Here is a 15,580-nt window from a genome sequence, read left to right as displayed (position 1 = left end):
GTGCTTGCGTGTTATTCTTCTAATATAAACGCCTCTCATTTGACACTTTGCATTGGCTTAAAAGACTTACATCCAGGCCATAATTGTAAAAAAAAAGACACTTCGCATTAAAACGTCAAACGTATAATCTGTTACACATTTTATCATCACAAAAGCTCTGAAATACTAATTCTGCGCAATTAATTTGCTCATATTTGTTTAAAATCACTATTTTACGAGTTTAGTGAACGTTATCAGCTCAGTTGTTATGCGCAGAGACGTGAAAACGCCATGTTGGTTGAAAATAATAAGCCCCAAGGGAATATGCCATTTTATCGACAAAATTGACTTGAGCGTGTATTTCGTGCATTGAATATCGCTGGTCGAGTAAACGTTGCAAAGTGCAGTAGTTGCAATATAACAGCGCGCCTACGTCGCAAGCGGTGAGTAACATATGTTTTTTTTTTTCTTTTACTGGGTATTTTTATGTGCGAGATATCAGGCATTCACGGTTCCTCCCTTATCGATAAAAAAACCTCGCCGGCGGATTATTTGCATATACATTAATTTTTAAGTGCATTGTAGTTGTTTCTACCATTTGAAGGTTAAAACATGTTCAACATGAAAACATAAAGTTGTTGGAATTTGTATGTCAATAAGATTTATTCTTATTGTATTTTCGCTCACCTGTGTAAAGTGCAGTTTATAAATAATCTAATACTTATTCAATTTGCTCATATTTCTGTTTGTATATGTACTCAGCAGAAGAATGCATAAACATTTATGTCATTCTGAACATAGGATACACATTAAAAATAATTTTTGACCATTCAGGAAGAGTTGTATTCAAACAAAAATTTGAATAATATTTCAACTACCAAAAACTAAGAATCTAAAGCATTTAATACATAATTCTTATTGGGTACTCAGATAACAATATATATAATATATAAATACATAGAAAACACCCAAGACTCAGGAACAAATATCTATGCTCATCACACAAATAAATGCTCTTACCAGGAGTTGAACCCAGGACCATCAGCTTCTTAGGCAGGGTCCCATTAAGCCAGACCAGTTGTCATTTGTGTTAATATTTATATTTTTTTTTTTTTTATTACGAAAAGGTAAGCATTTGACCACAATCTCACCTGATGGAAAGTGCCGATGTAGTCTAGGATGGAACATGCTTACCTAAAAGATGTCTATTCACTCTCGATTTAAAAAGGTCCAAGTTATAGTGGACTGGGAATAGATTTGCAGGAAGTGAATTCCACTCCTCAGCTGTATTAATACCTTCACTGTACCATAAAGTTCAAAATTTCGTGGCTTATATGTTATGTTACTTGTTGTTTTCTTTTTTATTTTGCCACGAATAAACACTCTCTATTCTTTATTCTATTCTCTAAAATGTCACATATCATTTTGAAAAGGTAGTTTATGATATGAAGATATGTAAAATTGTGTAAGTCGCAAATGAAACATTTCAGGTATTTAATTTATTTGTTTTAAACATAGTAAAGTTAAAATTAGGTAGTCATACGTCTTACTCAAAACTATCAAAGGTTAACAATTTTCTGTGGCAGATGTTTATTTAGGTAATAGGTTAGACTATGAACAAAATAGTATTGTGTTTCATTAGTCATACATTATAAAAATAAATAAAATGAAGACTAAAAAGATCTGTATTTATTTCTAGATATTGATCAGTTAGATTGACTTTGTTATTATTTGCTGCAAGTCATATTTAAACCCTGGCTTTTTGAATACATAAAATGTTCACATAGCAAAATATTAGTTTTAAATGCCTTCAAAATGTGTTGATGAATTCTAAAAATAATGGCATGTTTTTTCAATCGTTGTTTTCCTTTTTATGATATCTTTGTGATGTGTACATATTTATATAGTGGCATGGTTACCATTTCTAATAGCAAGAAAATACACAATATTCTAAAATAACACTTAAAGTGTAAAAAATTATATTGTTTATTAAGTTTTACTTTAAAATGGTTGATATTAAATTATTGTTTAACCCTTTAAGAGGCAAACTTGACCATGATTTTAAACTTAATTTCAACTTAATTTCAAAATGAGTTCAAATACTCATCTGACCATTAAAGGGTTAAAAATTGAAAGCTTATATGTAATCATGCCTCTGCCTACATTACAATTCTTAATAAAAACCCAGGGTTTAATAGCAAAATTAATTTTTAGCAGTCAAAATGGAGGCACAGCCGGAAGCCGCACCAAGGGACATGAAATTCATCAGCGTGACCAGTTCTCTACTGACAGACGAGCAACGGGAAATGTATGAGTCCGTACTCTCAACATGGAAGCCTGTTGAGTTCGAGCAACCTGTCAAGAGATACATATGCCCTGAATGCCACAAGGAATTCAAGAATTACCAGAACCTGTACTTGCATACAACCAGAGTGCATTCCACAAGGGACTCCGCTGTCGTCTGCAATGTATGTGATAAAACTTTCAAAAATAAACATTATTTGTACATGCATAGAATGAATAAGCATTATTCTGATGATGAGAAGTGTTATTGTCAGTTTTGCATGCAAGAGTTCAGAACGAGTCGAGCTTTACACATGCATGTTAAGAAGTTTCATCCTGCTGCGCTGCCGGAGATCAAATGTGAAGTGTGTGACAAACAATTCTCTGTTCCTTACAAGCTGAAATATCATATAGAAGCTTGTCATAAAGACAAGAAGCAATACAAATGCCAGATATGTCAGAAATTATACGCCAGCAATTTAAATTTAAATAGACATTTACAGACACAGCATACTGAAGTTGAACGACATCCATGCGTGTTCTGTCCTATGACTTTCAAGTCGAAACATCACATGAAACGCCATATCTTAAACATACATCCTCCGCTAGAATCTAAAGCAACTTGCCCAGAATGTTCTAGAGAATTTAAAAATGAGAAATATTTAAAAGAGCATATGCAGATACATTCGTCTTTAGAAACTAAAGTGAAATGCGATATATGTGATAAGTTCTTCCACTCTGCAATCCGTTTGAAGAAACATAAGAAAATCGTGCATCCGGAACCTAAACCTATGATCCGTTGTGACAAATGCGACAAGGAATTTGTGCATGCACATTATTTAAGGAGACATTACAACGCTGTTCACGTTGAAGTTGATGAGACGCAGTACCAGCACGAATGCGACCAGTGCGGCAAGAAATTCAAGATTAGAAAGTATCTCCTTAATCATTTGCAGCGGCATGAGCAGCAGCATTTGAAGAGCTTGTCCATGATGGTGAAGACGGTTATGGGTGAGGATGGGAAAGAAATTGAGGTTCCTGTGACGGCGAATAGGCGGGGAAGGTCGAGGAAACAGCCTCCAAAGGATATAGAGTTTATTAAGTGTGAGCCGGAAACCAGTTCAGAGTCGGGGTCAGATGAAAGTGATACAGAATCAGAATAGAGTAAATCATGTGTTGAGTTTCAAAAGTCGATTTTTACTACGAGTTTATATCGCCGACTGTACATTATTATAGTTGTCTGTCTCATCAAGACAATTCTAAACAGCCTAAAATCATGAGCAGGTTATTTTATAACAGAGTAAGAGTGCTAAGCATGAAGAATTTCGTTCATTGAACCCTGTATTTCATGTGCATAATTATCAAAATAAATAATAAAATAAAAAGTCAACAACGTGCCTCGGCCGAGGCGGCGCGCGCGTTTTCCTCGCCCGAGTGCGCTGGCACGTCTACACTGGCCGTATTGGGCGTGAGGAAGTTGCCTCGCGCGTATGCTCGTTCTATGTGGACCCGGCTATTAACTGTCGCAAAAAAATTGTAAATACAGCAACGAATAGTCAGGTCCACACAGAGCAAGCATACGTCGGCGGCGCGTGCGTAGGGACAATAGGATGTAAGTCCAATAGGGTTGTTGACTGTATTGTGTAATATATATATATATATATATTTATTCATCATGCATGACTAGCACAAAAAATATTGAGAAAAAAAAGATGAACCTGACGTTGTAGACGCTAATAAAGAAAACAAAAAAATAAACTTGATTTGACTTAACAGTCAACCACCAGCATCAGCATTAATTACAGCACAGTAGCGAGTTCCCGCTCGCACAGTGACAGGACAGCAACATAATTATACAAGCGATAGAGATAGAACATGGCGAGTCAATGTACGAAATTCTTCGTGTTTAGCGTCTTTACTTTAGTTAACAAAATTTCTGATGAATTGAATCAGTGATTGATAATAGTTAGGTAAAGTTATAATTATGGGACTTCATATATCTAAATTGAAATATGAAGTAGCTAGTTATAGTATTGTGTCCATGCCGGTAAGGTTGCCAGAGCTCAACGAGGGTGCGGTATTTTAGGGTCGGTAACGCGCATGTAACACCTATGGGGTTGCAGGCGTCCATAGGCTATGGTTACTGCTGGAGGGCCGTATGAAATAAAAAAAATCAATTCGTGATGGCGTATCCTTTTTTATTGCAAAAAAACAATAATTTAACTTTGATAGTTTGGGTGTTTTTTTTTTCAAAGTTGTTTTATCCCATTCGATTCAATTTTAGCTTAATTAAAAGGTGCTGGCACCTTTTACAAGATAGAAAAGCTTTCTCAAAAATTTCATGTAATAGCAAACATAATTTGAAATAGAGATGTATTGTCTAAGGAAACTTTGTAGCCACGTAAAGTTACTGCCATCTTTCGACACATGATTAAAACTTTTAAAACGCCATTTGACTTGACTTAGATCCTTATGATTTCACTGATATGTGTTAAATTTGTTAAAAATCAAAAAGTTGCCGCATCTTACCGGGTACAGTCTAAAGGTTAAGGCGCCATCGCTCGCAACGATGCATGCTGCCGTGTCTGTGGCCTTTATTAGATGGCGCCACTTTTTGACACAACAAACACAAACAAATACACAAACACAACAGTAAAGGTTGTGGCATCATCGCTCGAAACGATGCCGCCTAACTAACTAACGTAACTCTAATCCCGGCTGTACACACTCGTCGAGAGCCTCTCCCTCAAGAGTCTTGGCAAAAAACCAACTGAGTTGGAAAAGGGCTGGACGAGACGGGAAGGGGAGAAGGGGACCTAGCCCCAAACTAAACAACGCTTGTACTATGGGTCCTAGACAACGATATACATACGTATATAGATGAATACATACTTATATACATAGAAAACACCTATGACTCAGGAATAAATATCCGTATAAATAGATCACACAAATAAATGTCCTTACGGGGATTCAAACCCGGGACCATCGGCTTCATAGGCACGGTCACTACCCACTAGGCCAAACCGGTCGTCAGTATGTATACCTACACCAATTCCCGGCATGTCTCGGAGTCCATCTACGAGTTTGTACAGCCGGCATAAAAATGTATCATTCGAAAATACAATAAATGTACAAAAATTTGATGAAAATAACACGTAGAACGCGTGAGAGTCGGGATGGCGGGTGCAACTAAATTAAAATAAGGTATTCATTCCTGGCGTAATAAACATAATTGTACCGTAGCGTTTTTCCTTAAAAATGAAATCGGCAAGGTGAAAAATGGTAAAACTTGCAAAAATGTAAATAGCAGTATAAAAGTAAAATGAGTAAAACTTTGAAACCACAAACAAAATGGCTCAATTTATAATTTTTTTATTTTATTTTATATATATATATATATATAAACTTATAATTCTTCTTATATTTATATATATATTATATATATTATATATAATATATATATATATATAAAATAAAATAAAAAAATTATAAATTGAGCCATTTGGCTATAATAGGGAATATATTTATAATAGGGAATATTACGCGAAACACGGCGTAGGGTGCGCCACTACCACAAACCGTCTCGGTGCATCAATGTCATATTTTATTATCTGTGAAAACTTTTCTAAAAACAATTTAAGGCACAGTATGTATAAATTAGTCTCTGGTTTACGAAAGGTGCTAGTGTACGAAAGGTGTGTAGTAATTGAATATGAAGGTACAAAAATTTGTTTTTTATATAATTTATCAATAATTGCGCGATTATGCATAATAAAATACATGGGTGTACTGTTTTTTCCTGGATGTCTTTTTTTTTAAAGAGGTACTAAATAGTACAAATTAGGTACAGTCAGCCAAGAAAGTGGTTTACCACTTTTCGACTCTATTTGTCAAGTAATAGAGTCGAAAAATGGTAAATCACTTCTGACTGTACAAATAAATGGTATGCTTTTTTTTATTGTTTTATTGGTATGCTATGCTTTTTGGTTATTTTTATCTAGGAACACCGGCCATCCTGACTCACGTCCATTTACATTTACATAACTAGCTATGAAAATATACACGATATTAGATAAAAATGTAAAGTAGAAGAATTGTAATAGCTGTAAAACTCTTGTGCATCATATTTTGTAAAAGAATTGTTTCCTATTTGGATGTTGTAAACTATTAGAGTCCAGACGGAATCATCATAAGTCATAAGTTATTTATTAGTAAAACCAATTTACACGTTATAATTATTATAGAGCATATTTACATACGTCGCAAAATATACAAATCCAAATCAAAATCAAAAACATTAATAATATAAAAAAAAATACACATTACTTAACATCCTATTCGCGGAAATTTAAGTATTCATTATAGTCGTAGAACGGATGCTCAACAAGCCAGCGTTTGAGGCGACATTTAAAAATGGCCAAGTTTGGGGCGCTGGTGACAGGTAGTTTGTTGTAGACGGCAGGCCCCATGACATGGGTGAGCTTATCGCATCGCATATCGACCGATGCCCCAAATGCCCCCAAACGAAAATACTAGCGTCACAAATTCCTATTCTTGCGTCCGCACCACCATTTTATCTGTCATAATCTGTGGTCAAAATCGGCGAGCCAAATTGGCATTTGCACTTCCTCGGCTTGATTCCATCGGACAATTTCATCAGATCGGCGAAAAATAGTCCCGTCTGGGCTTATATGTCAAAGTAAACCTACCTGTATAACATACAGGTAGGTTTTTTAATAATATTATTACTAAATCATAGATGGTAGGATGTATAGATGATTGTAGGATCGTATAGATGTGCTATACCGCGTGCGCCCGTGAGGAACAGAACATACGCAATGAGATAAAATTAAAAACACGTTTTGACATGCCTGACAACATACCAAAAGCAATCTACATAATTACAGTACTGATAAATCCGTTTCTTGACGCTAGATGTCGACTACGAGAATAATAAGCGTTTTGGTAGGAAAACTGATGTATGGAGTGAACACTCTATGCTTACTCTTACCTACCTTCTCTTCTTTAGGGTCGACAACGCGCATGTAACTCCTCTGGACGGGCCGTATGCTTGTTTGCCACCTACGTAGTATTAAAAAAAAATGCTTGCTGCCTACGAAGTCGATATCCCGGGTTCAAATCCTAGTAAGGGCATTTATTCGTGTGATGAGCATGAATATCTGTTCCTGAGTCATGGATGGGTGTTTTCTATGTATTTAAGTATTTATAAATATTTATATACTATATATATCGTTGTCTAAGTACCCTCAACACAAGCCTTATTGAGCTTACTGTGGGACTTAGTCAATTTGTGTAATAATGTTCTATAATATTCTCTTGTTTTGAAAATTGACTTGGTGTACGGTTCTAGGGCAAAGGATAGTATAATAAGTTGTATACCTTATGCAGCCTAGTATCTATTCTTATACTTATATCACAATTACTTATAGATTTGTATTGACGTATGGTTTTAGTTGTTGGTAAGCGAACTTATTAACCATCATGTTAATCCAAACTTATAACCCTTATCACATATCGTACCTGTGTTTTGATTTATAATTTGTACATAATTAACCTAACTTAAATTTGAGTCTTTAGAAAACGAGGATTTGTTACTATTTGCGAACACGTTGTATATTTGGTGTCACTAGCCTTAAATCGACCGGGATATAAACCGTGATTACCTCTTATATGTTTATGAGCTCCCGATATTTCAACGCTGTTACATGCATCTTGTTCGGGTCTCTGTTGTTTCTTATAATGTTTTAAGTCATAATATATTGTTTGTCCGCATTTTCGTTAGTCATAATTTGGTTTTTCTCAGCTACGCGTAGCTTTTCAGGATTGCCATAAAACAAACCTAACCTATCTATATGATAACCTAAGGAAATTCCTGAAAAGTTAACGGTTTCAGAGTTATGACTAACGATAATCTGACTAGCATTACATTATGACTTTCACTAATTATGTCAAACAAAGGGATCCCATCTTGTTCACGGGTAACTGGAGTTACCCGCTATCTCCAGTTACCCGTGAACAAGATGCATGTAACTGCGTCCAAATATCGGGAGCTCAATAAAAACAATATAAAAGGTAATCACGGTTTATATCCCGGTCGATTTAAGTGTAGTGAAACTAACCGTGAATCATTCAAAACTGTTGGTGTGTTTATCTACTTTGTGTAGCAATTTTATGTAAAAAAACATGGACTGGCAGCTAAAATAAATCCAAATATAGATAGGAGACTTGTTGGTTAGTCCTTCTCTCTTCTCTTTTATGTGCAGCTAATTTCATCAATTTTAGAATACCTTTACTTTGGCACAGCGACCTTGTCTGGAGAAAAAGGCGGCAAATTTAAAAATTGTAGGCGCGAAGAGTTGACTCCCCACAGATAATTTGAATTTCGCGCCTTTTTCTACTGACAAGTTCGGTGTGTGAGTTTGACGACCGGTCTGGCCTAGTGGGTAGTGACCCTGCCTAATATGAAGCCGATGGTCCTGGGCATCTGGGTGTCCGGTAAGGGCATTTATTTGTGTGATGAGCACAGATATTTTTCCCTGAGTCATGGATGTTTTCTATGTATTTAAGTATTTGTATATTATATATATCGTTGTCCGAGTACCCACAACACAAGCCTTCTTGATTTACCGTGGGACTTAGTCAATTTGTGTAAGAATGTCCTTATAATATAAATTTATTTACATGTATGTACTATCTTTACAGGTTAGAGTTAAGTTTCAAACTTTTTAATCTCGTGTCTCACGTGGCTTGTAGAAATGTGTATAAATAAATACATATATAAAGTATTTTGACTCTCATTTTTGATCCACAATGAACCTCTGCCTAAACGTTGAATATTATAATAAGTACATATTTACTGCGTGCGAAATAGAATCTTGGTTCAAACCCAAGATTAGATACCAAAGCATTCAAATGCTTTGGTCTTTAAACTTCGGCGAGATGAGCGGGCCTACCGCGAAAAACTAAATTTTGTTATAATAAAAAAAACACCTGGGTCACTCCATATGTGTTGCAACATTTCGTTTAACAGACTGCTACAGGGGGCTTACCCAAGATGGCAATTGGTGATAGAGTTAGACCCAACTAAGTTCTATATATGAAATTGTGACGTTTAAAATAACACTTACACAGTCTGTGCTGTCAAAATTGCTGCCAACTTATTTAGGTCTGACTCTAGAAAACTCCAATTGGAACTTAAATAATATAATATGGAAATAGTCACGTGAGTTTTCACAGCGTCTGTTCCCGGCGCATTTTGTCTATTCGTTTGTTGATGTACCTAATTGTCATTTTGGCTAGGCCCTCTGATGTATTCTGGCTGACGGAGCAGAATAACAACAGTAAATAATTCACAAAACATTTGTTTCTAGACCATGGAGCCTCAACCAGAGCCAGCGCCCCCGCCCAAAGACATGAAGTTCATCTCTGTCACCAGCGACGCTCTCACCGACGAGCAGCGCGAGATGTACGAGTCAGTCCTCGCCACGTGGAAGCCCGTGCTCTTCCCCAAGCGCGCCAAGCGATACATCTGCAACAAGTGTAATAAAGAGTTCAAAAATTACCAAAACCTTTACCTTCATACCACTAGAGTACATTCATCTGAGGAATCCGCAGTCTTGTGCGATATTTGTGATAAAACCTTCAAAAATAAACACTATTTATACATGCATAGGATGAATAAGCATTATTCTGAAGAAGAAAAATGCTACTGCCAATATTGCTTACAGGAATTCAGGACTAGACGCGCTTTGCATATGCATGTAAAGAGGATTCATCCGGCAACCCTACCGGAGATCAAATGCCAGGAGTGCGGGAAGGAATTTAATGTTCCTTACAAGTTGAAATACCATATCGATAGATGCCATAGGCTTGATAAAGATAAATATAAGTGTCCAATATGTGAAAAGGTTTATAAAAGCCATTTGAATTTAAACAGACATCTGCATTTCCAGCATTCGCAAGTTGAAAGACATCCTTGCGTGTTCTGTGATATGACTTTTAAATCGCGTCATCATATGAAACGACATATTTTAAACATACACCCGCCCTTAGAATCTAAAGTGCAATGTCCTGAATGTTCTAAAGAGTTCAAAAACGACCAATACTTGAAAGAACACATGCAGGTTCACTCTTCCTTAGACACTAAAGTCAAGTGCGATTTGTGTGACAAGTATTTTCATTCCGCCATTCGTCTGAAGAAGCATAAAAAGATAGTTCACCCAGATAAGCCTAAAATACGTTGTGAGAAATGTGACAAAGAATTTGCTCACGCGCATTATTTGCGGCGACATAATAATTCCGTTCATGTAGAATTGAAAGAATCCGATTACCAGCATGAATGCGAGCAGTGTGGGAAAAAGTTTAAAATAAAAAGATACTTAAACAACCATATGCAGAGGCATGAGCAGCAGCATTTGAAGAGGATATCAATGATGGTGAAGACGGTGATGGAAGATGGGAAGCCGGTTGTGAGAAAGAGAGGGAGGAAGCCTAGGCAGCCGCCGAAAGAGATAGAGTTTATAAAGTGTGAGCCCGTCTCTAGTTCTGAGTCGTCGGATGACGGTGACGAATCGGACTCTGAGTAAAGTTAGATATTCTATATCTAGCTTATCGTTGAACAGTTGCTAATACCATGCTGCTAAGGAAACTAAAGTGAAGTTCAATAGAAATTGCAAATGCCAACAAAATATAACAGGTTTTCATTATCATATATATTCAAGGACAGGCCTTACGGGCACTAAGAACGGTGCTAGTTCAGTGGTGTCACTCACGAATTCGAGCCAATCGTGCGGTCTAATGCAACTAGCTGTGACCAATCGCGCGCGTGATGCGAACTCATCAACCAATCGCGTTGTGGCGTGAGACTGCACGATTGGCTCGAATTCGTGAGCGTGACACCGCTGTACTGGCCCCATTCTTATTGCCCGTAAGGCCCGTCCCTAGATACATATGTCAATGCAGATTTGGTTAGCATTTGACATATAACTTAAAATTCTTACGAAGGTTGTTTTCACTGAAATATTAATAATTAACATATATTTGGACTAAAACTAATATAAATTAATAAAATATTTAAGTATATTAACTGTTGTTAAGGTCATGGTTGTCATTAAAAAGTGCGAGATTACGAAGTAATGAAGGTAAATTGGTTTTGTTGACATTATTTGACATTTATATTGAACTTCACTATAGATTTTATTATTCTGATGATTGCATATAATGTAACTATTATTATAAATATTTATAAATGAATAATTTAATTGCAAGTTGTGTATTAAGGATACCATTTAGAGTTAAGTACATACATACAATGGCGGTGCGTCCATAGAACTCGATTACCAGCTTGCCAATATCCTATCTCGGTTCGTCTTATCCTAAAATTCTCGAAGAAGAAGGTCCGGTTTTGCCCAACGGATATAGTGGACGCGCCGCCACTGGTACCTATAAAAATAATGTAATGGATGTGATATTTCAGATATAAAATTAGCATAAATAATTATGTTACTGTTCACCTTTGGCAGTGGCGACAAAACAGCACTTTCTGACAAGTTACTATACTTATTAATTACATATTTTTATTTTGTTGTAATTTTTTTTTCGTTAGATTTCGATAGGATTTGATGGATAAATAGTTTCCTATTATGTACATAGGTAATAAGCGTAATTTCACTGTATGTATTTAAACATCTTCACTGAAATTAGAGGTCTGCGCTGCAGCTCAAAACATCTGTGGCGGCGCGCCAGCATTTACACCCGGCGCGGCGCCGCAGAAATAATGTTTTTAAGTTCGCAATAATTAGGCTGCGCAGCCTAATTATTATTGTTGCTCGCGCTTGAGAGAGGCACGCCGGCAATAGATTTTCCTACAACATCGATGGTCTAAGCTGACAAAGTGACCTTGAACGCGCTTCACGTGCCGCAGCGGACGATATTTTCAAATTTAGTTTGAAATTTTGAGATCGGCGTGACTTTTGACGACCCGGTTGCGGCGGCCGCGGCGCGGTTGCGTGGCGCGGACCCAAAAATTACCACCACCCATTTTTATCTAAATGTAACGAAAAATATCGACCCTAATATGCGAGAACGACGGCTGTTTGTTATTTTGTATGAATGATTGAGAATGTTAATATTTTATGTTTCCGTAAAATAAATCGTGAGTGCTTATTTTATAGGCAATTTTAGCGTGCCGGCACGTTTGTGGTTTTAAAGTAGGTAACTATATTGTTAAAAATCTTGGTGTGCATTAAATGGTTAGCAAAATGTATTTTTCTAATTATTTGAATTTTAATTCTTAATGTAAATATGTTAATCCTATTACGAGGTATTTATATTGTTAATTAAATTAGAATTATACATATTAATAGCAAAATTCATTCAGTCGGTAGATAGATCGCTTACAGTACGCACGTCTCCTATTTTACGTCAGGGCTGTCCAATCTGTCCACGCAGGGGTCGCTTTAATTAAATCAACATGTTTTTGTGCGCGCGGTGTGACAACAGTACCTCGGACGGACCAACCTGTGCCTTGTGCAAGCGTCAATTTGACTTTCCGTGTTCCGGTATCTCAGAGACCTATTTCAGGAAACTCGGTGCGCGGAGGGGTTCTTGGCGCTGCTCTGATTGTGTGAATAATCCATCCTCCAGTAACAATGACCCGCAACTGGTGGCACAGCTCGACGAAATGAAAGATACATTAAATACCATCAAACGGCAACTGGAGCCCCTTGCCTCTCTTGTCGAGGACGTGAAGACCATCAAGGCTGACATTTCACACTTAAAGGATTCTGTGGAGTTAGCACACAGTTCAGTTGGTAAAGTCTCAAACTCCCTTGAACGCCTTGACGACAGGGTAAAAACCTTGGAACATGAAATAAACAACTTAAAAAAATTGCAAGATGAGGTCTCAAAGATGAATGAAGACATGCAGGAGAAAGAGCAGTGGGCCCGTGCAAATAATGTAGAAATAAAAGGCATACCGATGAAGAGCTCCGAAAACCTCTACGAGCTTGTGTCTCAGGTTTCTCAAGTGATAGGATGTCAAGTTCGACGAGAAGATATTAATTACATTGCTCGCGTCCCAAATCTTCACGAGAAGACAGTTAAAAATATTATTATGGCATTTAATAATCGATTCACTAAAGAAAACTACATAGCTGCATCTCGTAGGCATGGCAGTCTCTCCCTTAAAGATATAGGATACCATGGAGATGGGAAGATATACGTCAATGACCATCTCACTCTTCACAATAAAGCGCTGCTGAGGGAGGCAAAATTACTAGCAAAAGAAAAAAACTGCAAGTATATCTGGACCAGACACTGCAAAATTCTAGCTCGAAAAACGGACACTTCACCAATCTTTCGTATAAAAGTGAATCAAGACCTTCTGAAAATATAAATTACTCTAATGTTCACTCGATACTATTAATAATACTTAGTAGCACTAATTTTTTTGTTTACTGTTTTATGTGTATTCACTTAGCGGCCCTGCGGTTGGGGAGCACTGTAACGGGTATGTCTTTGTGTGCATTATCGCTTGAATTCCTTATCGCTCGCCGGTTCATTCAGTCTCGGTCCAACCCTTTTGTTGGATGTATTGTTGTGAACCCTATTGAAATGACCTTAGAGCTCATTATATTTATATCGCTGTGTAATTTGGGAGCTAAATCGCTTGCAGTAAATCATAATTGTATTTACAATTCGTTCTCAGTACCGGGCTTAAATATTTTTAAAACTTATTTAAAGTGTACCCTACTTATACTCCCGAAAGAAGCAAATCAGTTGAAATATATTATTTATAACGCTTATTGTACTTGTATTATGAAGTGTATATTTGTTATTAATTTGCGCATGCATTTAGCGATAGTTAATTCTGTACGACATAACTTCTATTTTACTTATAGTCTTCATTTTCCGGTCATAATTTAAACATATACTACCAGAATACTAGAGGATTGCGCACTAAAACTAATTCATTTAAAAGAAATATTCAATTGAACACTTATGACGTCATATCATTAACGGAGACATGGCTATTCGACGGGATTAGTAATAGTGAATTGTTCGATGATCGATACCTCGTATGGCGAGTAGATAGGGACTACAGTCGCACTGACCAACGGTACGGAGGCGGAGTTCTGTTGGCAGTTCGGAAAGAGTTCACCACTCACGGGCGACCTGAGTGGCACTCCTCGGCGGAGGATGTCTGGGTCACAATACTAACAGGTTCGCGTAACAATCGTTTGAATATTAATATATGTACATTGTACTTATGCTCAGAAAACAATGGTAACTCTTTTAATACCCAATTGCACAATTTTACAAACAAACTAAATGACATAATGATATCTGCTCCAAATGATATATTTGTCATATTAGGAGATTTCAATTTACCTAATATAGATTGGCATTTACTCCCCGATGGCCTTATCGAACCACGTGGGCTGGCCGGAGAAACTCAAGTATTTTTCTTTGATACCCTTAATCAACACAATTTGGACCAGTTCAACTTAGTACATAATGTTAATAACAGAATCTTAGACTTAGCGTTCTCGAACGAACCGCTTCTAATAAATCCCTGTCTCTGTCCCCTTGCTGAACCTGAGGACGCTCACCACAAGTCTTTGACATTACAACTGTGCTTAATTACCTCGACACCCCTTGCGTCTAATACAAGACAAGTATATAATTACAAAATAGGCAATTACGAAAAGATACGCGCCGAGCTAAATATTTTAAACTGGGATACAATTCTTAATGATGGGTCTTTGGATGACGCCTTATCGGTTTTTAATTCAACTATTTACAATTTAAGAGATAAATTTATACCTCATAAAATTGTTTTCCCAAATAAATATCCTCAGTGGTTTAGTCCGGCTTTAAAAAAAGTGTTGAAAGAAAAACATAAGTACTTTCAGAAATATAAAAAGTATGGCTGCCTTTCTGATTTACAAACTTTTTCATTACTTAGACGGAGAGCTAAAATGTTAGAGGAGACTTGTTACAAAAACTATATCAGCAGAGTCGAAAACGCGGTTGTAGATAACCCAAAATATTTTTGGTCATACACTAAATCGCTCAGTAAAGGATCTCAGAGTCTCCCAGCTGTTATGAAATATGATTCTACTCAAGCCGATACTGGTGAATCTGTTTGCAATTTATTTGCCGATTATTTCAAAACTACCTTTCTCTGCAGTAGCTCAAGTGGCGTTCAACCTATGATTGAACCTACCGCTACTAGCACTAGTATATGCGACATTGAAATTAACTCTAACGAAGTCCTTAAACTGTTAAAGTC

General features: G+C 36.7%; 1 protein-coding gene across 2 annotated transcripts; it reads left to right on the top strand.

Moving 5' to 3' along the window:
* Window positions 1–119: 119 nt before the first annotated feature.
* On the top strand, window positions 120–12,548 carry LOC133532571 (zinc finger protein 58-like). Of its 2 annotated transcripts, none has more exons than XM_061871313.1 (2): window positions 120–422; window positions 9,657–12,548. In XM_061871313.1, the coding sequence occupies exon 2, from the start codon at window positions 9,660–9,662 to the stop codon at window positions 10,869–10,871; it is 1,212 nt and encodes a 403-aa protein (XP_061727297.1). In that variant the 5' UTR covers window positions 120–422; window positions 9,657–9,659; the 3' UTR covers window positions 10,872–12,548. The 2 variants fall into 2 exon arrangements, with proteins under 2 accessions (XP_061727297.1, XP_061727296.1); XM_061871312.1 differs by lacking the exon at window positions 9,657–12,548 and adding an exon at window positions 2,194–4,493 and having other exon boundaries at window positions 244–422.
* The last annotated feature ends 3,032 nt before the right edge of the window (window positions 12,549–15,580 follow it).

This window comes from Cydia pomonella, chromosome 27 (assembly GCF_033807575.1).
Source record: "Cydia pomonella isolate Wapato2018A chromosome 27, ilCydPomo1, whole genome shotgun sequence".
Classification (NCBI taxonomy): domain Eukaryota; kingdom Metazoa; phylum Arthropoda; class Insecta; order Lepidoptera; family Tortricidae; genus Cydia; species Cydia pomonella.
The sequence above is the reverse complement of the archived record's forward strand: the minus strand, read 5'-3'. Positions and strand labels throughout refer to the sequence as shown.

What these genes read in the sequence shown, in the direction of transcription:
- LOC133532571 (XM_061871312.1), top strand. Translation starts at nt 2,202, where the DNA reads ATGGAGGCACAGCCGGAAGCCGCACCAAGGGACATGAAATTCATCAGC.